General features: G+C 53.7%; 1 protein-coding gene across 1 annotated transcript in view; it reads left to right on the top strand.

Annotated features, from left to right (window-relative positions):
• The first annotated feature begins 3,763 nt into the window (after nucleotides 1–3,763).
• The window catches only part of AKNA (AT-hook transcription factor), a 43,423-nt gene continuing 23,696 nt past the window's right edge, over nucleotides 3,764–23,490 (top strand). The window contains exons 1-6 of the mRNA XM_021691175.1: nucleotides 3,764–3,904; nucleotides 8,761–9,135; nucleotides 12,267–13,327; nucleotides 15,047–15,121; nucleotides 20,710–20,866; nucleotides 21,571–21,713. Coding sequence (XP_021546850.1) covers nucleotides 8,874–9,135; nucleotides 12,267–13,327; nucleotides 15,047–15,121; nucleotides 20,710–20,866; nucleotides 21,571–21,713 — 1,698 coding nt within the window. The 5' untranslated portion in view covers nucleotides 3,764–3,904; nucleotides 8,761–8,873. The remainder of the gene's footprint in view (nucleotides 3,905–8,760; nucleotides 9,136–12,266; nucleotides 13,328–15,046; nucleotides 15,122–20,709; nucleotides 20,867–21,570; nucleotides 21,714–23,490) is intronic.

Genomic DNA, 23,490 nt, shown 5'->3' with positions numbered 1-23,490 from the left:
AACTACAGGGTAAAATCAGCAACATGGGCCAGAAGGAGTGGGTGACCTTAGAGAGGGTTTTCATTTCTTTTCCCAAGGAAGGGAGCTGCTAGTCTCTCCCCTGATGGCTGGGTAGCCTCACGGGTCCCTTGGACCCCTGGGCCCCAGGATGTTGTGTTCAGGGCACATCATGCCAAAAAGCAGTGCCCATCCTCGGTCCCGGGCCATGTGCTGGGCTGCACCAGAAGGCTTGAAGAAAGGCTGACCTACCTTCCATTCTGGTTAGCATGCCGGGCACTTAGGTGGGGCTCAAGAGGGAATGTGGAGGGAGGCCGGAGGGGATGGCTGAGTGGTGGGCAGAGGGAGAGAGGGTGAGGATGCTGTTACCATGCAGGAGCGTCAGGACCCAGGGGCAAGAGAGAACGAGTGGCCGGAGGCTCACAGGGCCTCTGCGGTCAGAAAGGCAGGGTTTGCGAATGCAGCAGGATGTGGGCGTGTTTCTGGTAAAAGTACTCAAACCTGGGTTTTGTTGTTGTTTGTCTTCATTTTGTCGGGTGACCGGGAACTAATCCCTTCCGCATCTCTGGGCCTCAGTTTCCTTACCTGTAAACGCGATCACACTCCTGTCCTGCCCACTTCCCAAGGCTATTCTTAAAGCATCTGGTGCAAGGACAAGCAAGCAGTTTAGAAAAGCCCCTAAAAGGCTCTGTGTGGAACCGGAGCTTCATTATCGAGGTAGAACATTGGCTTAGTGACTTGCAATTAGTTGGTAATAAGCTCCACTCCCAATTTTATCATGCACAGGTATTAATTATCTCTGCAGGCCGCCATGGTGTGAGCATTGTTGTTAAGAGGCGGATCTTTGTATGCTTCAGTCTCCAGTGGCACTCCCCAGCTTTGTGACCGCAGGCAAGTCTCTCGGGCTCTCAGGGCCTCTGTTTACCCACCTGTAAAATGGGGACGTCACACGAGCCTGCCTGTCACCCAGCCAGGCTTGGGTGACTGGCTAGCATCAGTAGATGATCCAGCATGTATTTACTGTGCTTCTACGGTGTGGCAAGCGCTGTTGCTGGGCACTGGGAGTATAATGGTGAACGCTTTAGAGCTCCCAATTGCCAGAAAGACCCAAGGTCTAATTCCCAAACGATCCCCGAGGAGGGCCCTTGGGGTGAGATCTACAGGTCACCTGGAAGTTCCCAAGGAGAAGTGGGGTTGGGTAATGAGAGGAGCACCATGCATTTGTCCTAGGAACAGCAGGGAGCACCCTGAGGAGTGTGGAGAGTGGGGGAGAAGCTGGAGCAGTGCCTTCTTCACCGTCCTTCTCAGAGCAGTGGGCAGGATCAGAGGGTGTTAAGCCCAGGTGGACCATGTTTGCACGCTTCTGTTTTGGAACCATCCTTGTGGGGCAGTGTGAGGAATGGACTGGAGGGACCTCAGAGATTCTCAGGAGAGGCTGTTGCAGGAGCCATGCGTGGATGCAGAGCTGGGGCAGGTTCTGGTGAGATTGAGGAGTTGGTGATGGATTGTTGTGGGGTGTAAGGGAGAGGGAAAGGTCCAGAATGACGGTCGCTTGTGGCTTGCACACCTGGGCAAGAGATGGGCCAAACTATGGAGGGGTGGGTTTGGAGGGCGGCCATGTCCTATGGTCACTTTGGGACGCCTTGCTTTGGTTAAGTAGGGTTGGTAAGGCTTGGGGGGCAGGGGGCAAGGAGATGCTTGGGAGGCTGTCTTCCTTGGTGTGAGGTGGCTGCCCCTAAGATGGGTTTGGGGTGATCCAGGGGCCGTGGGGCGTGCCTGGCAGTGGCAGCCACCTGGCGTTGACGGGTTGATGGTGGTGCTGCCTGGGTTAATGACCAGGGAGGGAGGGTGAGTGAGTGACAGGCCCGTCAGGGGAGCCCGCCCCTTGCACAATGGCCCACATGGTCACCAGAGCTGGCAGGGAAGGGCCTCCTCAGGGTTTGGCTCTGCTCCACGTTGGGCTGGGGGCTGTGGGTAGAGCCTCGCCACCCAGATGTGGGTAGAAGGCAGGGAGGTGGCGGGGGGGGGATGAGTTGACTATTTGATGAGGGCACCTGGTTCCAGCCCTGGCTTTGACAGATACTCACAAGCTGACCTTGAGGAAAACTGTTCACTCGCTCATGCATGTTCCGGGCCCCCAGCTCTGCATGGTGCAGGTGTGACCTCATGGAATCAGGCAGCAGCCCTGTGGGATGGCTACCCTTCTTACCCTGTGTTACAGATGAAGAAACAGCCTTAGAGCCGTGAAGCCTCCAAGGCCACAGAGCTAGCAAGAGGTGGGGCTGGGATTGGGACCCAGGTCTACACTGACTCAGGATCCATTTTCCTCTCCTACACTGCTGGTTCCCAAACCTGGCTGCTCGTCAGAATTGCCTGGAGGGCTTTTTGGACAATACAGAGGCCAGAGTTTTTCCTTTTTCTTTTTGTTTCCTGAATCAGATCCCCTGGATCCCCCACAGGGCCAATGTGAGGAGTTGCATACATGGGGGGGAGAAGGGGACCCAGACCCTGAGCCTGCCCCTCCACCCCTGCTCCTGCCTCTTCCCTTTGGCTCACTCTGCTCTGGGTACACAGCCTTGCTGTTCTCAGGGAAGGCCCAGTAGGTTCCCACCTTGCCCTTTGCACTTGCCCTTCCAGAAGACTGCTGCCAGCTCTTGCTGGGGCTTGCTCCTGCCCCTCTCTTCCTTCTGTCCCTTGTTCGAATGTCACCTTCCCGCAGAGACCTTCCTAGCCATCCCCAAACCCTCCTCCCCAACCTGCTACTCTCTGACCCACAGATTCTCGACCTGGGCCACACATCCCAGTCACCTGGGATACTTTAAAGTTGCTAATGCCCAGAGACTGTTGGTCTGGGTGAGCCTCAGGCGTCAGGATCACAAAAAGCAGCCTGGGATATGGATCACCACTCCATCCCACCCTTGTGGGTCTTGTCCCTACCTCTCTCCACGTTTGTTTTATTGTCCTGTGTTCTGTTGAGAGTGGAGGAAGGACTCGGCCTATCTTGTACCTTGCCATGTTCCCAACACCTTGACAAGCACCCAGCAGAGTAGTCAGCAAGTACCTGTCCAATGAATGAATGGGATGAGGGAAGCTTGGGAAAAGCTAGCTTGCCCTCTGATAAGTCCTGGGGACAACAGGAGAAATTCAGCTCCTCAGGCATTCACCCCCAGCTCTGGTGGTGCCTACAAAATCCCCCAGGAGCTACAGGACCAGCTTGGGGTGAGGATAGTGGGTGGGATGGCAGGGATTGCTGCAGCCTCCCTAAGACGTTGGGTTTCACGATGGCAGACAGGATAGAAAGAGCTGGAAGCATCCGGTCTGAGCTCCCATTGTGCAGATGGGTACCCAGGCCTGGTGAGGGAGGGGGCCTCAGCCCAGGCCATGCCTTAGAGGGTAGAGTCTGCAGAAAAAAGCTCCTAGAAGGTCGAAGCTGCTGGAGGCCTCCTTCCAGGCTCAGCATGCTGTGTGACTTTGGCCAAGCCTCTGACCTTCCCTGGACTTCAGTCTCCTCAATCAGTACTTCGGCCCAGATGGTCCCGATCCTTGACGTTTGGGAGTCCCTGCGAGTCCTTCCCTGCGCAGCCAGACCCACAGAGGGCCTGCAAGGGGTTAAGCTCCTCCTGCTGACTCTCAGGCTGCTCGCAGACAAACCCCCTCCTTCTGACACACACTTGTAGGAAATCAGGCTGGGCGCTTCCTGCCCAGGCGAGGCGGCCTCAGCCGCAGCAGGGGCGGGGAGAGGTGGGGAGCGATGCTTGTGTGTGAGCAAGAGCTCGGGGCCGGCAGAGCGGCCTGGAGGCGGGCCAGGGCGCCATGGAGGCAGGGGGCTGCCCAGGTTTGGAACAAAGACCTCACAGGCAGGTACCCTGAGCCTGGGCCGGCGGGCTGGTGCTGGAGCCCAAGAGAGGTAAGGGAGCGAGGCGGGCAGGGGAGGCCGCTGTCCCTCTGGGCTGGCCTGTCAGACTCTCCGGGACGGTCAGGGCACCTGGAGCCCCCCAGCCAGGAAGTTCCAACTTCAGCAGCTGTTCCTACTTCTCTTAGGGAGTCTGGCCCCCCAGGGCCATGGGTGGATTTTTCGGGGGATTTCGTCGAGCTTCCGGGCACTGGATGCCAGTCCAAGCTCTGATTCTGATCTCTATGAAGCTGGGCACGCGCTGGTCCCTCTCTGGGCCTGCGGCGTCCTCCTCAGCACACAGAGAGTTGGTCCTCAGACTGCATCGAGATGATGCTCGGATGAGGGGCAGGCCAGGAGGCAGCGGGGGGGGGTCCCCACTAAAGAGCGGCCCCCTCTGCCACATGTAAGGGCCCTGAGGGGAGCTCTTCAGGCCAGCAGGACTAGAGCCCGCAGCAGCCAGGGCACCTGCCCTCTTTCTCCTCGGCCTCTGATGTTGGGAGACAGCTGGGGGCAGGAGGGAGCACATCCGGAGGGGGGAGTGGCTGGGGCCTCCTCAAAGGACTAGTTTTTGGCAGGAACCCCTTGAGCACAGTTAGGTCTGTGCCCAGCCAGCTGCTCAGGGAGGGCGGCCGAGTTTGGGGCTCTGAGCTCAGCCTTTTTGGAGGGGCCCAGACACTTGCTATGGGGAGTCTTCCTTCCCCTTCCTCACGTCCTTCCCATAAGTCTGATGGACTTGGTTTCAGAGTCATGGTCCCTGGGTTTGAATCCCCGGGCCGCACTTCCTGTCCACCAGGTCTTGTGAGAGCCAGCCACCTCTCTACGACTCCGTTTTCTCATCTGGGAGATGTCAGGGTCGAGGCGGGAGTGGGGAGGGGGGCCCCCTGCACAGCCCTGGCTGGACTGGAAGGGGCTTCAGAAGGCCTGGGGAGACGAAGCCAGGCTCCATGGCTGTAGTTGGCATAGGACAACCTGAGAGATGGAGCCATAAAGACAAGGGTCCTCATTTTGGAGCAGCTGAGGGGGGCAGAGAAGCCCTAGGGGCGGGGGGGCAGACCCACTCGGGAACCGGAGAAAGAGACCAGAAGGGGCTCGTAGTCCCTTGAGAGAGCCGGGGACAGGGCCAATGGTGGGGAGAGAGGAGCCATACAAAAGGAGGAGGGAGTAGTCGGTGCTTCCCTGGTCGGGTTCCTCAAGGCAGGGACCCTGAACCTGACAATCCAGTGCCTGGGGGAGTTTAGTGCTCACAGGACTTTTTTGGGTTCAGCCCCCAGTTCATATGGCTAGAGCCTTCACCCAACCCCACTGCCTTTCAGGAGAAACCCAGCCTTTGACTGCCATTCAAGGGCCCCTGCCCGTAGCTGTCCGTCAAGTTCTGTTCAAAGGTTCAGACCTCCGTGCCTTTGCCTATGCTCTTCCCTTTGCCTTTCCCCATTCTTCTCCCCCAAATCCTCTTTGCCCAGCTTAATGCTTCCTTCATATAACCCTCTATATTGTTACCGACCCCCCCAAGTTGAAACTTTGGGACACTTTGGCCCATTTCAGGATTCCTTGTGTCTTCTAGAGTGCTTGGCACACAGCAGAAAGTCATAGGTGTTTTAAAGTTAATTTGCACCCACTGGGTGTTCAATATACATCTTTGTGACTCTGTGGTGGGTCCTCAGGATAGAGGAGGGAGTTAACAGTTGTGAAGCTGTTGCCCTCGGGAGCCATGGTCAACCAGGAACCTCAAAGTTCGTTCAGCTACCACCCAGCCCACGCTCACGGGGCAGTAACTCCTTGCAGAAGCCAGAGCAGGTCGTGCTTCCCCCATCTTCCGGTGAGGGGAGGTTCAGCACAGCCGTTGACGATGAAGCAAGAACACCAAACCTGGAACCTGGTCTCTACATACCCAGTGACCTCTCTTTCTCGGCCGCCCAGCGAGGGCGTGTCCTGAGGTTGGCACCTGAGTGTGTTTGTTGACTGACCCGCTGACTGGCTGGCTGGGCCCAGGCTCGGTGGCCCTGAGGGCTGTGGCTTGCACAGAAGACAGAGGCCTTGCTCAGGAGAGGCTCCCAGGCTTCAGGGCCTGGGGAGCATGTGCACAACTCCAGCTGGTGACCGCAGCCGCCTCTGCCTCTCACTGGGTTTCAGCGAGGACTGAGTCATCCCAGGAGACAGGATGTTCCTCTTTGTGCACCCAGGGGCCCCTGTGATTGGGCAGCCGGCTTTGCGGCATGGCTAGAAAAAAGCCCTTTAAAAAGTCAAAAAACCGCATGCCTCCCCAGCCCCTTCCTCAGTGATTTCAGGAAGAGAAAAGCAGTGGCCCTTAGCACCTCCCATACCTCCCCAAGCAGCAGGGCCCAGAAGGCCTAGTCCACCCCAGAGGGTGGGGCTTGCCTGGGGCATTTGCTTAGTGCAGATTCCTGGGCCCTATCCCAGGGCCACAGAGTCTAGTTCTCTCTGGGTCGACCTAGGAATCTGCATTCTTAGAGAACTTTTTTTTTAAAAAGATTTTATTTACTTATTTGTCAGAGAGAGAAAAAGAGCGAGCACAAGCAGGGAGAATGGCAGGCAGAGCGAGAAGCATGCTCTTCGCTGAGCAAGGAGCGCGATGCAGGACTCGATCCCAGGACCCTGGGATCATGACCTGAGCTGAAGGCAGACGGCTTAACCAACTGAGCCACCCAGGTGTCCCTGCATTCTTAGAGAATTCTTAAGAACACTCAAGCTAAAGGCCCACTGGCAGGGATTCCCGAGAGGGCTGCAGGCCCCCCAGAGGATATGGGAAGCAAGGATTAGAGCTTCTCCTTAAAAGATTTATTTATTATTGCATCTTTTTAAAAAAAGTTGTTTTGGATATATTTTTCCTAATACATGTATTTTTTCTAATACATCAGCATGAGGATGCATTTGTGTCAAGGTCTCAAGATACCTGTAGAGCGAGAGAGCATGAGAGCAAATATATGTTTCTGATGAGTGTTATGACAGAAAATGGGAGATTACTGGCCCAAAGGAATGGTTTCAGATCTTGCTCTGTCACTCACCAGCTGGGTGATCTTGGCCAAGTCACTGCTCCAGGCCAGGCTTTTCCTGTGACCTGCTTCCCTGTTTGGGGTGAGGGCAGATGGAGAACACGCAGGCTGGCACAGAGCAGGCACGGCATCTGTGGTGGGGGTGGTGGGGAGGCCCGCAGGGTGATCTGGGGGCAGTTCTGGGGCGAGAGAGGAAGACGGGGTATGGGGGAGGGGATGAGCCCCTCCACCGCAGACCTGCTGCAGGCACAGGGGCTGCAGCCAGAAGCCGTGCAATGTGATTCCTCCCCTGTCCCTACCCCAGCCCTTGAGAAGGCTGTAGCCTTTCTTGTGATGAAAGTTCCCCGGGGAACTTTCTATCCAGAAATAGTTGCCTGCTGACTTTTCTCAACCGTATAAATCAAGGCTCTGACCAAGCCCCGAGTGCTCACGAGGCTGCAGGGACACAGACCTGTCTGTCCTCCAGGGAGGCCTAAGATTATAGACCACTGTGTCCACTGCATGGGGGGTAGAGCCCGGGCCTGGGCTGTGAGGTGACCTGTCACCCCAGCCTTGTCCTGCCCGATGGGTGGCTTCGGGCGCCAGCCTGCTGCTGTCTGGGTCTCAGTTTTCCCACCTGCAGAGTCAAGCTTTTGTATGAGCTAACCCGGAGCGACTATGGGGGACCAGGCCGCTGCTCAGTCGACTGGGCGCTTGGGGAGTGTTGGCCATGGCACGGGGCTGGGAAAGAAAGGCGATGGGAGATGAGAGAGAGCGAAGGGAAGGAGGGAAAGGAGGAGAGGATAGAAGGAAGAAGGTCCCTCTGCAGCCAGACTCTCTCTTCTGGTTCCTTCTCCCTGAGCCTTCAGAGAGAAGCTTCTAAGCAGCAGCCTGGTTGTGCTGTCCTGAGCGTGGGATGCACTGAAGGGGACCCGAGAGGTCCTCCTGGCTCTGGCCACCACCTCTCCTTGCCCACGCTCTGCTGTCAGAGCCCCCAGGCCCTCCAGCCGTCGGGGACACCACTGCCGTGTCGCCCCCTCCTGCCGCCATGGTGCCTGGGGCGCCCCTGCCTGGACATGCTCTCTCTCTCTCTCCCTCTCTCTCTTTTTTTAATTTAGGTGAAATTCACATACCATAAAATTAACAATTTCAAAAGGAACCATTCATTTAGTATATGTATAGTGTTGTACAACCGTCTCTTTCCTTTCGATGGCGTGTACCCCGCACAGTGTTTATCCGCTCATCTGTCGATCGGCGTTCGGGCCGTTTCCCCCTTTCGCCTTTTGCGAGTAGAGCTGCTCTGAACGCGTGTGTATGGGTGTTGGTTTGAGTACCTGTTTTCAATTATTTGGAGGACTGGAATGTTCTTTTCACCCGCCCCCCCCCCCCCCCGAGTCTGCATTCTTACCCGAGGGGGGTGAGGGAAGGTTCCCAGAGGAAGTAGCTCCTGGACTAAGCCTTGCCTCCTTCTTAGGCCGGCCGTGCCCCCCACCAGTCCCCGCCCCGTGCTTCCCTGTCGTGCTCACCTTGGTTGGTAGTCACTGCCTGTTTGTCTGCTTCCTCCTGGGCTCATGCACAGAGCCTGGGACACAGTGACAATCGCTAACACACAAGGGACTCTCGCCAGGGCTGGCCTCCTACTCCTTACCCTGTATCTCAAGTAATTTATACGAGTCTTGAGGGAGAGAAGAATTAGGCTCCTGGTGTTGCTAAAGAAAATGAAGGTGGTGTGACTCACCCAAGGTCACACAGCTTCCTCGGGTTGGAGTCAGGAGCTGCCCCAGGCCTGTCAGATTCCAGCGTTCCTGCTGGTAACCTGCTCGGAAGCTGGGAGGGGACTGGAGGAGTAAGGCTGTCCCTTGATTGTGTCCCCCACAGGCGGCAGGCAGGATGGCTGGTACTGAGAGAAGCTGGTGGTGACCTGGGTGCCCACAGTGGCAGCTCTGTCTCCTGAAGATGAAGTGGCCCAGGTGAAGGGCAGGCTAGGCCCAATGGCCAGCTCCAGGACAGAGGTGCACTGGGCCGAGCTGGGCCTGGGGAGGGGGCCCCAGCGGCGGCGCTGGGCCTGGGCCGAAGAGGAAAAGGATGCCGAGGGGAGCGGGGGAAAAGAGGTGGCCTTTCCCAATGCCACCAGCCCCGAGCTCCTGGAGGACTTCCGGCTGGCGCAGCAGCGCCTTCAGCCACTGGAGTGGGACCCGGACCCGCGGGCCGCTGAACGCCAGGATTCTGAATCGGGAGAGTCTGCAGGAGAGGGTAAGACTGACCCCCCAACCCCACCCTACAGGGGTGCCCCCTGACCATCCCACCTTCTGGTGGGAGGTGGGGTGTGGAGGGTGTTTTAGCGATTTTTTTAAATTAAAATCCATAAAGCCTATAATTTAAAATTTTAAATGATTTGAATTACATTAGTTGTAATGTTCATTGCAGAAAAATCGGCAAATATAAGCGAAAGAGAAAAATTACTTATTATCCAGATAACTGCTCTTTTCCTTATAAATATGCAAATGTAATATGCATATGGAACAGTACTCTACAAACGCTAGGATAACCTGCTTTTTTGTAACTTAATAGACATGAACATCTTCCCAGCTCGTCGTATGTCCCTCCACAAGTCATTCCTAATGCATGCAAAGCAATTCCATGGGGTGGATAGTCTGTAATCTGGGGCCCAATCTCTTGCTATTATAGATAATACAGAGATGAATATCATTAGTACATCTTTGCACATGTGATTTGATAATAACCTTGGTCATTTAAACTGCTTGGTCCCAGGGTTATGCCCAGTTTTAAGATTTTCTAAAAATCCCAATTAGCAATGACAATGCGGCCATGCCTTGTTTTGTTTTGTTTTGTTTTTTTCCCAAAGATTTTTTATTTATTTATCTGAGAGAGAGAATGGGAGACAGAGAGCATGAGAGGGGGAGGGTCAGAGGGAGAAGCAGACTCCCCGCCGAGCAGGGAGCCCGATGCGGGACTCGATCCCGGGACTCCAGGATCATGACCTGAGCCGAAGGCAGTTGCTTAACCAACTGAGCCACCCAGGCGCCCCATATGCCTTGTTTTCTAAAATGAGTGTTTCCTTTGCATGGAGCCCATCTCAGACTAAATTCCTAGTTTTGCTGAGAAGTCCCTTGTCTCTAAATCTTGGTTTGCCCATCTGTGAAATGGGAGCAGTAATACCACTGAGAATAGCACGAGCTTGGTAATGTGGTGCCAGTTGCGCTTACAACATGAACACGAAATGCCCTGACTTCAGATTCTGTGAATCGGGCAGGCCCCCGGGCATCGTGGCGAAGGCAGTAAACTGGAAGCAGATTGTGCCATGACCCAAAGTTCTTTATGCCGGCTCTGCTTGCTCACAGCTACCCACTCAGGAGCCACTTCCAGCCTGTCAGGGAGAGGTGACTGATGTACACTGGGAGGAGAGGGCAGACGTATCCCTTCCTAAGGTCACATGTAACCCCTTGCTATGACATGATAGCCACTGCCAATGTCCTTTGCCCTTACTGTGTGCCAGGCGCAGGGCTGAGCAGGGTGCAAGCCGTGTTTCCTTCTCTCCTCACCATCTTCTGCCAGGTACGAGAGGTGAGCCTCCAGTCCAAGTAAGGGTTGCCAAAGAGGGCAGCAACTTGCCCATGGGCCCCAGGAAGGGATCAGAGGGGCCAAGATTGAACCCAGGGACCCCTGGCTCCAAAGCCTGTTTTCCTCACCATGCTGCATGACCCCCAGCTGTAGAGACTAACTCGCCAGCATGGCTGGGACCTTGGTCCCAAGTCCAGGATTGCTGTGAGCCACTGCATGATCTTTGGCAAGTTACTTAACCTCTCTGGGCTTCACGTGTGCTGCTGTAAAGAAGAGAGACTTGCTGAAGGAGTTGAAGGATGTAGAGGTGCCAGGGGAAAGGCCACATGGGAGCAGAGAGTGATACAAGGGTGATGACAAAGGTGTATCTGCCCAGAGCGGAGAGTCTGTGTTTGATGGTCCCAGACTGTGTCTCATGAAACTTTGGATCTATCCCAGAGGCTGACATAGGTTCTAGGACAAAGTAGGTGCTCAATAAACATTGACTGCATGGATGATGCATAGATATATGCATGAATGGGTGGGTGGGTAATGGGTGGGTGAGTGGGTGATGGATAGATGAGTGGGTGGTGAATAGGTGGATAGATAGATGGATGGGTGGATGGATAGATGGATGGCTAGGTCGGTAAGTGGGTGGGTGGATAGTTGGATGTATAGATGGGTGAGTGGGTGACGGATAGGTGAGTGGGTGGTCGACAGGTGGATGGATAGATGGATGGGTGGATGGTTGGCTCAATGGGTGAACGGGTGATGGATGGGTACGGGGTTGGAAGGATAGTGAATGGATGGGTGGATGGATACTTTTTGACCATATTGTCCTCTCTCCCTTGCTTCTTTCCTTCCTTCCATTCAGTCAACAAATATTGAGCACCTACTCTGCATATACAATAGTAAACAAAAACAGAGGGTATCCTTGCCCTCATGGAGATTACAGTGTAGTGGGGGAGACAAATATTAATGAAATGATCATGAAAACAAATGGAAAACAGGGGCTATGATAAGTGTTTCAAAGTAGAGGTATTCAGTCTTATGAAAACCTGTAGAAGGGAGAATCTGACCTAGTTAGGAGATCTGAGAGTTCCCTGATGAAGTCAAGGTTGAGCTAATGCCTGAAGGACAGTTAGGAGTTAACTAGGCAAAGGGAAGGAGAGAGGACCCTGGCAGAGAGATCAGCATGGGCAAAGGCCCTGTGGTTGGAGCAATGTGGCATGGCTAGAGCAGGGAGAGACTGAGGGGGACCATAGGAAAGAGATGGATTTAGGAGACCTAACGGGGTATGGAGACCCGGATCTTAGGACCATACTCTGTCCTGGGAACAGGAAGATAATGCTGAGTCATCAGATAGAGGATGAAGGCAATAGTCCAGGCAAGAGAGGATGCTGGCTCGAGCAAAGGTAGTGCAGGATTAAGAGCATTAGGTGAGTTTGAGAGCTCTGTAGGTGATCATGACAGGATCAGGGGACAGAATGGATTATGGGGATTGGGTGGAGGTGAGGGGGTGGTGGGGTGGTGGCCAAGGTGCTGCCCAAGGTTCTGGCTTGTGCAACTGGATGGAATGGTGTTTCCATTTGCTGAGACAGGAAATACTGAGGGGCAACCAAGTTTGAGGATCAGGTTTGGGGGACTGGAGACAACTAGAGGAGGGGCTAGGTAAGTACTTGGCCATATTGGGGGGTATCACTGGGATTCTTGCCGTCACCACAGGATGAGGAAATGAAAGCCCAGAGCGGTGAAATGACTCTGGTAATGATACACAGTGACTCCAGACCTGGTATATCCTGAGCAAGGACCTGTCTTTCCAGAGTTTGAAGCAGAGGATGTGGACAGCCCAGAAAGTTCCAACTTGCCTCTCAACTGGCTCCCCCAGCAGGATCCTCACCTGGCCATGACTGAAGAGGATCCGGAGGAAGCCCTTGGAGATCCTGAGGTGGGGGGAGGTGGAGAGAGCTCCCCAAGATTGGAGTATGAGACTGGTCTCAGCTCAGGGGACAATGGAAATACCAGCCCCAGCGCTCTGGGGTGGGGTCAGGACATGGGCTGGGTGGCCTCTGGCAAACAAGCCAGTGGAGACAAACTTCCAGAACATTCTGAGGACAACCCAACTGTTGACCTCAGCTCTGCAAGGTCCTGGAGCAGTGGGACCGTGAGCCTCGACCACCCCAATGATAACCTTGATTCTACCTGGGAAGGAGAAACTGATGTCCCCCAGCCCATCGCGCTGGCAGAAACCTTACCACAGAGCTCCAGCCACCACCTCCTAAACCCAGACACCAGAACTGGAGGAAGTGTTGCTCTGGCAACCCCCATGGAATTCCAGGACTCCTCAGTACCCCAGGCCCAGAGCCTCCAGTGTCCGGCAGATAAGTGGAAAGAAAGTACCAATCTCTCCTGCCCTCAGTTGGGGGACCAAGCCTGGAAACGGACACGGGCATCCCCTAAGCCACTCCCTTCTCGATTCACTGGCTCCATCAGCCCCCTGAATCCACCTAGGCCAGGCCGACAAGATAGGCTACCACCCAGGCAGGGAGCCACTCTGGCTGGCCACTCATCTTCTGATGCCTCCAAGTATGGGCGGGGGCAGCTGAACTACCCGCTCCCTGATTTTTCCAAGGTGGGACCCCGCGTAAGGTTCCCCAAAGATGAGAGCTACCACCCCCCCAAGGCCAGGAGCTACAGCGGGCAGCCTCAGGGCCCTGCCAGGCCGCTGATCTTCAAGTCACCGGCTGAGATTGTGCAGGAGGTACTGTTGAGCAGTGGAGAAACCTGCCCGGCCAAGGACCCACCTCCTACACACCCCATCACCAGGGTACCCCAAGAATTTCAGACGCCCGAACAAGCCACCAAGCTGGTCCATCAGCTCCAGGTAAGCTGGACTCGTGTCTATAGGCATGTCACCAAGGCACCTGTTGGCCCAGAGTTCGAGGCAGTTTGGACAGGAAGTCTTAGGACTGGGCCAAGAATCCCCTGCTGGTAGAGCGAGGGCTGTACCTGAGCTGGGAACATAGTCCTAAGCCCTTTGCTCAAGAAGAGCAGCACTTGCACTCACGCCGCAAGGATAATCTGCGTGTGTGTGTTTGTAACTTCTACTGTGAGAAATTCAAAACATATGCAAGACAGAAAATGGTATAATGAACCCCTGGGTACCCGCCACCCCGCCCCCAGCAGCCTTTTTCACCTGTGGCCTCACCTCTTCCCCCACTCACCATACTGGAATATTTCGAAGCAAATTTCAGGCCTCAAATCGTCTTACCCAGAAATATTTTAGTGTGTATGTCTAAAGATCAGGACTCTCTCTGAAACGTCACGATCCCATTAGCATACCTAAAAGCCAACCCCAATTCCTTAATATTATCCAATATCCAGTCCATGTTCAGATCTCCCCTGTGTCTCATAAATGGCTTGTTTATTTCAGTTGGTCCTAATCACGGTCCAAATGTGCCTTTCAAGTCTCCCCTATCCCACCCCTGTTCTTTTCAGATCTCCTTCTTCCTTTTAGTTTATTTGTTGAGGAAACCAGTCCTGTCCTCTAGAGTCTTCCACATTCCGGAGTTTGCTGACACACCGTCTCGTATCTCTTCCTATGTTCCACTGTCCTCTCCTTGTCCTGTATGTTGTCAGTCTAGAGCTCGAAGCTTTTTTGGGTTGCAACCATCTGCTTATTTCCCCTCCAGACCACCAGCTCCATGCGGGTAGGATTTTTTTTTTTTTTCTTTTTTTGGCAAGAGCATGTCACAGGTGGTTAGTCACGGGATGCTTGCTCATCTCTCATTTGTGATGTCTATGGCCACCGATGGCCATGGCCTTGATCCAGTCCTCCCTTTGGGGTGACAAAGTGGCAGTATCCGAATGCTATCGTTCCTTCTGCATTTACTTGCTGGAAATCTTCTATAAAGTAAAATTTTCCCTCATCGACTGTTTGGTTACCAAGGTCTTGTTCATGTGGGAAACACAGGAGAAATGCTTGCATCTGCGCTTCTACTCCCCAGTTTTCAGAGCCATGCATCTGTTCCCCGATATCCTTCAAAGACGGCAGGTGCCATTTGTTTTCGCCTTTTCCCTGCCGTGACTTGTTTGATGAAGCTGTTCAGTTTTGTCTGGGCAAGTAGTGACTCTGAGTACATGCGATTGTGATTTCCAAATCTTCTATGGGACCCTTGGATGATTCATTCCATCCACCATTAAAATCCCACTTAGGAAGCGCATGCTCCTCAAGCGCTGGGAATAGAGCAGTGGGGAAGACGGATGTGGGCCTCAGCCCACAGAGCTGACAGACGCACAGGGAGTTAGGACGGATGAGCACGTAGTTGCAGTCCTCGGTGACAGGGGTTATGCATCAAGGTAAACCAGCCCAGAAGCCCTCATCCCTGATTTACTGTCAGCGAAGTTAGCAGGCTGTCCTGCGCCTCTCCCACTCAGAATTTGGCCGTGGGGGCGTGGGTTGCATGTGAGCCTGCAGGGCTCGGCTTGGCTCCCACCTCTGAGCTTTTGCACTCTGCGGAACCCTTTGGAGGCTGGGCTCCCCTGAGGGGTCTCATGGTGAGGGGTATGGGTGCATGACCCTGTTGCTCCCCCTCTCCCACAGGAGGACTACCACAAGCTCCTCACCAAGTACGCTGAGGCTGAGAACACCATTGACCAGCTGCGCCTTGGGGCCAAGGTACTGGCTGGGGTAGGGTGGCGGTGGGAGCCTGGCCCCTGAGAGATGACACTCCCCCACAGTCTTTGCTCCTACCTCCTGAGACCCCGGGGATATAGAAGAACCCAATCCTCAGTCTACCACAGGGTCCCTCTGTGACCTTGGGCATTGACCTTGCCCTCTCTGGGCTGCATCTCCTTTATCATTGATGAACTTTGATGTCCTTGAATCCTAGAATCTGGGTTCCCAGGATTTTCACCAGAGCAGCTCTGGGGTCATACCACTTGGGCTCCGCTCCTGGCTCCATTACTGAGTGGCTGTGTGACCCCAAGCAAGTTTCTTGGGCTCTCTGAGCCTCAAGGGAGTAGCACAGAGTTTCTGCTCTGCTCCTGGTGCTTATTTCCTGGGCCTGATCCTTCCCCAATGTCTCATGCACAGCCTCCCCCCTCACCCCCTGACTGAATGTCCAGTATTGTAGCAGAGGGAGTGAGGAGGGGGAAATCCATCCACACCCATCCTGCTCAGCCCCCACCCTGCCTGGGGAGGAGGCTGTGAATTCTCACTTGGGGCCTTCCCCTTTCTGGGGGTGAGGCAGGAAGTGGGGCCTCTTACAGCCCCTCATGGCTTCCTGCGTCCCCTCCCCCACCTCTTGCTGCATCAGGCCACAGTGGAGGGGGGGATGGGAGCTGAGGTGCAGAGACGCAGACCTTCCCTCTCCCTTGCCTGCTCTCTCAGGGCCCCCACCTGGCCTGTCCCTGTCGTGCTCCAGGACCCCTCCCCTGCCACAGGTTGCTGTCCAGCCTCCAGAGGCACTTCGGTGAAGTGTCTCTGAGGCAGCCCTGATAAGAAAACGGAAGAGGTCCTGTTCTGGGAGCAGGTCTCCTGTGTCCCCACACCCGTCAGGATGTGGGCAGGTCCCTTCCATCCTGGCCTCCTTGGGTACATCGGCGAAATCCTGGGAGCCAGTGGGTTCCCCCCGATGTCTTAAGGCTCCTTCTAGCTCTCTGAACTCCGGAGCCAGAGTCAGGGTGGGAGGGCAGGGGAAGTTGGGGAGGACGCACGCAGGTGGGGCTTGGTGAGGCATCCTCCCTGGGGGAACCATGCCCACATGGCTGCAGACTCCTAGAAGTTCCAAGGAGAGAGGAACTGGCCATTAAATCCAAACGCTCAGCTCCCCTGGCTAACAAATTGGGAATTGGGTCCCCAGGACGGGCAGAGGCTGCCAGAGTTCAAGGTCAGGGGCAGAGCCTTGGAGCATCTCCTTACCCTCCCTCTTCTCCTTGCTTCCTCCGAGTGAGTCACTATATGAAAAGCATGTACCAGGGCCTGGCAAATACTTCCAAAGAGATGGGGACTCTTCTTTTGAATATTATTACTATGAAGCTGTTTATTGGGTGCCCATGTGCGCCAAGGACAGGGCAGGCATGGACACCAAGGGAGCACAGCCGGGGGGCCTCCTGTCATGGGTACTCCCCCAGCCCGGTGGGGACCCGAAGTCTCCCCCGGGCGGTCACCTTGTTCCGGCTGATGACCCAGACCCATCTCTTGTGTGCGAGAGGAGCATAGGAGGGAAGGTGGGGAGAGGCTGGGAATGGTTCAGTACCAGCTCACCCACTCTCACTTTCTGGAAAAATGACTCCTTAGTTTGGGGGTTCTCCTCAAGAGAAGGGTGAGCATAGGTCAGCTAGACTCTTCCAGAAGCAGGATGATTCTCTCCTGGTCCCCCAGTCTCCCCTGCCGGGCCGTACAGGCAAAGCTTACCATCCCGGTGGGCTGAAGAGGACACGGAGCCCGATCAGGGAGGGGATGGTGTGGTCCCATGGGTCAGCCAGGCTTTTCACCCTGTCTCCAGCTCTGTAGACTCCACCCTGAAGACTCAGGAGACCCCGGTGTGGCTTCCTGCTCAGATCCCTTGCCGGGGAGGCCAGTTCATGGAGGCAGAAGTGTTACTGCTCCCTCAGACTAAGCCAGTGGAAGTGGACACCCCAGGGACTTGCTGAGCGCGCCCCCCCCTACTCTGCTCAGAGCCCAGGGGTGTGGGTGGACCCATGTGGGAGGGAGCCAGGCTGGGGACATTGCCCTCAGGACACCCAGGCCAGCCCGGCAGTGGTGGGCAGCAATGGGTGGGGACCTAGGGGAAAGCGACTGGCATGTACTGAGCAGTAAAAAGGCGTCAGGCCCCAGGCTAAGTATTACCAGGGTCACCTCATTTGATCTGCACAAGAGAAAACTGAGGCACAGCCAGGCTGTGGTTTGTTCAACACCCTACAGCTGGTAAGGGATTAAAAGTTGGGGATTAAACCAATGTCTGCCTGATTCCAGGATGGGCGCTCTTTTCCCCACGCCTGGGTGAGCAGGATTTGGGCTCTGGTGCCGGGCATGTGACAGGGACACAGGGATGAGGCAGAATGACGATGTTATAGTAGCAGCAGTGATAGCGATGTTTACTGAACACTGTCCGGAGTTATTTACCACTGGGGAAACTGAGGCACGGGGAAGCTAAGAAATTTGCCCATCGCTCAACAAACAGGTGCAAGAGCTGGGCCTTGAGCCCAGCAGTCTGGCTCCTAAGCCCACTATTAACCCCACCTTCTCTAGCAGAACCAGACTAGGCAGTGGTGGGCCCTGCAGCTGGGGAAGCTGGGGGGGTTGTCCCAAGGCCTGGCCTGGGGGCACCCCTGGAACCGCACTGGGGGTGGGGCAGGGAGCCAGGGCTCTCTTCTCTCCCCCAGCTCAGGGCCACAGTTGATGGTGATCTCACTGATTTGCTGCCACGCTGTCACCTCCCCCCAGCTGCTGTCCCTGGGCTCAGCTGCAGGGGCATCTGGAGGGGCTGAGGAGACCAGAAACTACCCCAGAAAGAGTTGGGGGAGGAGGTTGCAGAAAACTGCCTTTCCTAAAATGTGTGTTCTGCTGACCACTAGTTGGTCCCAGAGACCCTGATAGAGATGTTGGGGGCGGTGGGGGGGAGCATGGAGGTTAGTCTTCAGAGGAGCTGGGGGAAACATTTCCTATTCTCTCTACTCCCCTGCTCCTCGCCCCATTCATAAAGCCCATTAGCATTTTAAAGGCTGTGAGAAACCCATCTGTGCAAAGACTAGTCAGTTATTTAACCCTGTGTTGCCCACCCTTGCTGGTCTACTGTTCACTGATTAACCCCCCTGAGGGAGCTAATCCAGCCTCAGGGAGCTCCACAGGACACCCTGGCTTAAAAGGGGTGCCCTGGGGCGCTGGGGTGGGTGCTGGCTAAGTCCAGAGACAGACCCCGAGAGGGAGGGGCCTAAGCAGCTTCAAATTATCTGCACTCACCCCCACCCCCCCCCCCCCCCCCCCCCCCCCCCCCCCCCCCCCCCCCCCCCCCCCCCCCCTTCCCCTTCCCAGGCCCCTATAAGGGCTTTAGGCCCCTAGGCTGAAACAGTGCTTTCCTGTTGCTCCCCAGGTTGGGCCTTGGTGGGCAGGGCCTGAGGCGGGGGGAGGGGCAGGGTGGGGCAGGGGAAGAATGCCGGAGGGCCTCCCCAGATTTGGGTCACCATGGGAGGAAAGGGGTGCTAGTGGGAAAACCCTCACAGGCGGGTCTGAGCAGATGGTGGAGAGGATTATTAAAATCCAGCTTTGTTCTCATCAGAGGCTGGGTCTGAAGGAGGGGGAGGCGATGGGGGCCAGGCAATGCTGGGCCATTGTCCCTCACTTTGGAGTAGATTTTTCTGCCACAGCTAGGACGTGAAGAGCAGCTTAAGCAGGGAGAGGCTGCCTGCCTGGGGACTAGGGAGCTCCGTCTATCAGGCGTACCCTGAACTGCCCACTCCTGACCCTGGGGCAGCAGGGAGCAGTAAGATAAGCTGCCTGACCAGCTGGAGGGCACTGAGGTACCACAGGGGAATAGCTTTTCCAGGGACCTGCCTCCATGATGGCCCCATAAATGACAATGGTGATGATAATGGTGATGTGATGATGATGGAGAGAATGATGATGGTGATGATGGTGATGGTGATGATGGTGGTAATGGTGGTAAATATAGTGATAGTGGTGGTGATGATGGTGATGGTGACCATGATAGTGGTGATGATGGTGATGGTGATAACGGTGGTGATGGTGAAGATGGAGGTGATGGTGATAAGGATAGTGATGGTGGTGATGGTGATGATGATGGTGATAATGGTGAGGGTGGTGGTGATGGTGTTAATGGTGATGGTGATGGTGTTGATGATGGTGATGATGGTGATGATGGTGATGGTGATAACGGTGGTGATGGTGAAGATGGAGGTGATGGTGATAAGGATAGTGATGGTGGTGATGGTGATGTTGATGGTGATAATGGTGAGGGTGGTGGTGTTGATGGTGATGGTGATGGTGGTAGTGGTGATGATGGTGGTGATGCTGATGATGGCAATGATGGTGATGGTGGTGATGGTGATGATGATGGTGATGGTGATAATGGTGATGGTGATGATGGTGGTGATTGTGATGATGATCATGATGATGATGGCAATGATGGTGGTGATGATGGTGATGGTGATAATGGTGATAGTGATGATGATGGGGATGATGATGGCGCTGGTGATAGTGATGGTGATGATAGTGATGGTGATGTTGGGAATTGTGATGTGTAACAATGGTAACAACAATAATAATGGTGATGATGAATATGAGGATGGTGGCTTCTGTTTATTGAGAACTCATTTTGTGCACAGAGAACTTAGTTAAATCACCTGTTCTAGGACTCAGAAGTGACCAGTGGTAAAGGCCACTGGTGAATATTTTTAGCTTTGTGGGCCATACAGCCTCTGTGGTAATGACTCAGTGCCGCCGTGGTAGCATGAAAGACCATAGATAATACATAAGCAAGCATAGCTGTGTCCACTAGAACAGTATTCACAAAAACAGACCATAGTTGGCCAACCCCTGCACTGGACCACCATCCCTACATGGGTCTCCTCTAATCTTGTGCTTCACATGGTCTTCCTTGGCCATTGGCCTGATTCCAGACTGGGCTGTTTACCATTTGAAATCCACCCTCAAGGGATGGAGACCTGCTATAGCTGAGAGATTAGTTTGTTCACTTGTTGGTTTACGCACTCATTCAAACAGCCATCAATTGCTGTTATTATTATCAATGTGATAATTATGATTGAAATACTTTTATTAATAACAAATAGTATATAACTATATTTATATTTGCTGTATGTTAAATACCATATTAATTATAATTGTGGTTACATTGTGAATTATTATAACAAATATTAAAAATGATTATTTGGAAAACCATAGTCTTTAGGGTCACAGCAGGTTACAATCTGAGCCCAAGGATTTATAGCTGGAGATTTTGAGTGAGTGACTTAACCAGAGTCTCAGTTTCCTCTTCTGTGAAATGGGGATGATAGTCCCTGCCTTGCCTCCCCTTCAGAGCTGCCATAAAGAGAGGATAAAAGGGCCTGTAAGTCCTTGACCCAGTGTTTGGCCCCCACCCAAGGGCTCCACTAATGGTAGTATTTATTATTACAAGTCATGTTTGTTGAGGGCCTAAGTGATGGTGTGAATGAAGGGGAGGCCTGTTGGGAGGCTTGCCCCATCCCTGACTTGGCTCTGCTCATGCCTCCCCTCCCGGACAGGTGAACCTGTACTCGGACCAGCCCCAGCCCAGCCACAGCATGCACACAGGGACAGTGCCCCAGGGGACCAAGGTCTTGTCCTTCAGCATCCCACAGCCCCACTCTGTGCTGCGGTGGTCGGGCCCTGCCGAAGCCCCACAGACCTCTGGGACCTCAGGTGAGCCTGCGAGAGGAAATGGGACTGGAGGGCCTTCTGCCTGTGATTCTGCTCTGGGGGCACTTGGTTCTCCTTGGAGTGACACTGGCTTCAGGCCAGGGGAGGGAGGGAGACGAGTTCTCTGGGACCTTTGAGTTGAAGAGGGCAAATGGAGATGTGGAAAGCATCTTGCCTGGAGCCAGAGCAGCCTGGGAAAAGCCCGACTCTGCACTTGGCAGTTGGGTGATCTTGGGCCCATTGCAGAACAGAGAGCACTGTCACTATGGAGCCCCCACGGGGCCAGGCTCTGCGCCAAGGCTTGCCATGCATGATCCTAGTTAATCTCCCCATCAGTCCCACTGAGAGTCAAGGAAACCAAGGCTCAGAGAGGCGAGGACATGCTGAAGGTCACACTGCTATAGGGGAAGGGAGAGGGTGGGGATTTGAACCCGAGTCTTTCTGAGTTAGAGCCTGATCCACTGACCGGGAAACCAGAGGCATGTCTTGGCCCCAGCTGTGCGTTCTAGGGCAGAGCCAGACCTTGTTCTCCCCTGTACCTGGGACTACACCGCCCATCCCGCATCCTGGGGCCCATGTGAGGACAGCGTGATTGCGATATGACAGTTGTAGCTTGATGATGGCGGGTGTGGTTCTGAGGTTCGCTGAGTCCCTCACCCCAGGAAGGACAGTTCTTGGCCCCAGCATTGAGTGGTTGTGCATTCTAGGGTGGCCGTCAGCTCAAGGAGACCTGAACCCCTCCTCGTCTGCCCCAGCGTGGCTTCTGGAGAACCCAGGCATCACCCAGGACCAGCCATCAGCAGAGCGGACCCAGGAGTTGGCCGCTCAGGCCAGCCGGTTCATGGCCAAGGTGAGGGGAAGCCCAGCTTTGCTCCGGGGAGACACAACTCACCTGGAGAAAGCAGAGCTTCTGCCTGCTTGAGTAAGAAGCTCTCCACAAGGCTCCCTTGTTCCTCCCCTGCTGGAGGTAACTTGGCCATCTCGAAAACGTGAGCCTCTGCCCTGGTTTAGAGACCATTCGGTCTAGAGCCTCCTCCTTGTCACTCAGCGCTGGGTTTCACTCCCTCTGTTGGCACCGTGTCTCATCAGACTCTCTCCAGCTGTGCTTGAAAGTATCTCCTGGGTCCCCCGCCAGGGGAGACTCTCAGCCCTTCCAAGGATTCTGGAAGGATAACAGAACCTCCACTCTACCTGTTCCTCTTCAGGATAAATCACCCCACTTTCTTAATTAATTCATTACAGACATCCATTCTCAGTCCCTTCTCAAAGGGCCTTTATATTTTCACCAAACAGTCCAAGTAACTATGAGTTGTTTGCAGGTCTATTTATAACTATACACTTGGCCTTCTGCCAAAAGGGCTTTAGAGCAGCTGAGAAAAAAACTTGCATTATAACCACCTTCTGAAGACGGAAGGAAGGAAACTGGGGGCAAAGGGGAAGTAAGGGTAGAAAAAACCAGAGTGAACTTAGCGTAAAGTGAATAAACAAAATGTCCTGTTGGACCCTGAATGCTTTGAGCTTCCCAGCTGTCAATGCAAAAAGGGAAATGCAACAGTTACATATATTACCATGTCCATAAAAAAATTCCTTCAGAGAAATACCATTATTTATTTATTTTTTTGGTAACAGTTTTACTGAGATAGAATTCACATATCACACAATTTTCTGTGTTAAAGTTAATGCTTCAGTGGGTTTTACTCTATTCAGTCATGCAGCCATCCCCACAGTCGGCCTTAGAACATTTTCATCACCCAATAAGAGACTCCATGTTCATGAAGGGGTCGCTCCCCATTCCCCCTGTCCCGGCCCCCAGCGGCTGCTCACCTACTTTGTCTCCATGGATTTGCCTCTTCTGGACATTACATATAAATAGAGTCCTAGAATAGTTGTCCTTTTGTATCCGGCTTCTTTGGCTGATCCGAATGTCTTTACACATGTATCGTAGTAACATGAACAGGTACTTTATCCTGTGTAATCGCCACCGTTCTGAGTCCCGTCGCTGGAGGGATGCGGCTTCTTGTCCTGTGTGTTCTAAAGCAAAGCCAAGGTCATCACATTGAACAGGAGCTGGGCCACCAGCTGACCCCTGATGATCTAGAGCTGTCTTGTTTGAATAGGAGCCACAGGTCATGTGGCTCCTGAGTACTTGACAGGTGGCCGGTCCAAACTGAGATGTTCTGTCAGTGGAAAGCATATGCTGGATCTCAGAGACGTAATGTGACAAAAGAATATAAAATATCTCATTGGTAATTTTTTCATTGATTACATGTCAAAATAATAGTTTAGGGTCATAAAATGTATTATTAAAATTAATTCACTGGTTACTTCTTTACATTTTAAATATGGCTATTAGAAAATTTTATTTTATAGAAAATTTTAAATTGTATAGGTAGCTTGCATTACATTTCTATTTTATAAATATGTTATGTAATATCATTGTATTATATAAATTTCTATATTATATTTTGGCACTAACCTAGAGCTTTCCTAGAAATCCCAGAAATTCCCAAATCACCTTTGCCCTTTTTTGCCTAGTTAACAATTTTTTTGTAAAGGTAATAGACGTACATGGTAAAGACCCTCACATAGTACAAAGGGCATATTCAGTAAAAACCCTGTCTTCCCGT

This window comes from Neomonachus schauinslandi, chromosome 13 (assembly GCF_002201575.2).
Source record: "Neomonachus schauinslandi chromosome 13, ASM220157v2, whole genome shotgun sequence".
In the NCBI taxonomy this organism is placed as follows: Eukaryota; Metazoa; Chordata; class Mammalia; order Carnivora; family Phocidae; genus Neomonachus; species Neomonachus schauinslandi.
This window is presented reverse-complemented; position numbering and strand designations above follow the sequence as displayed.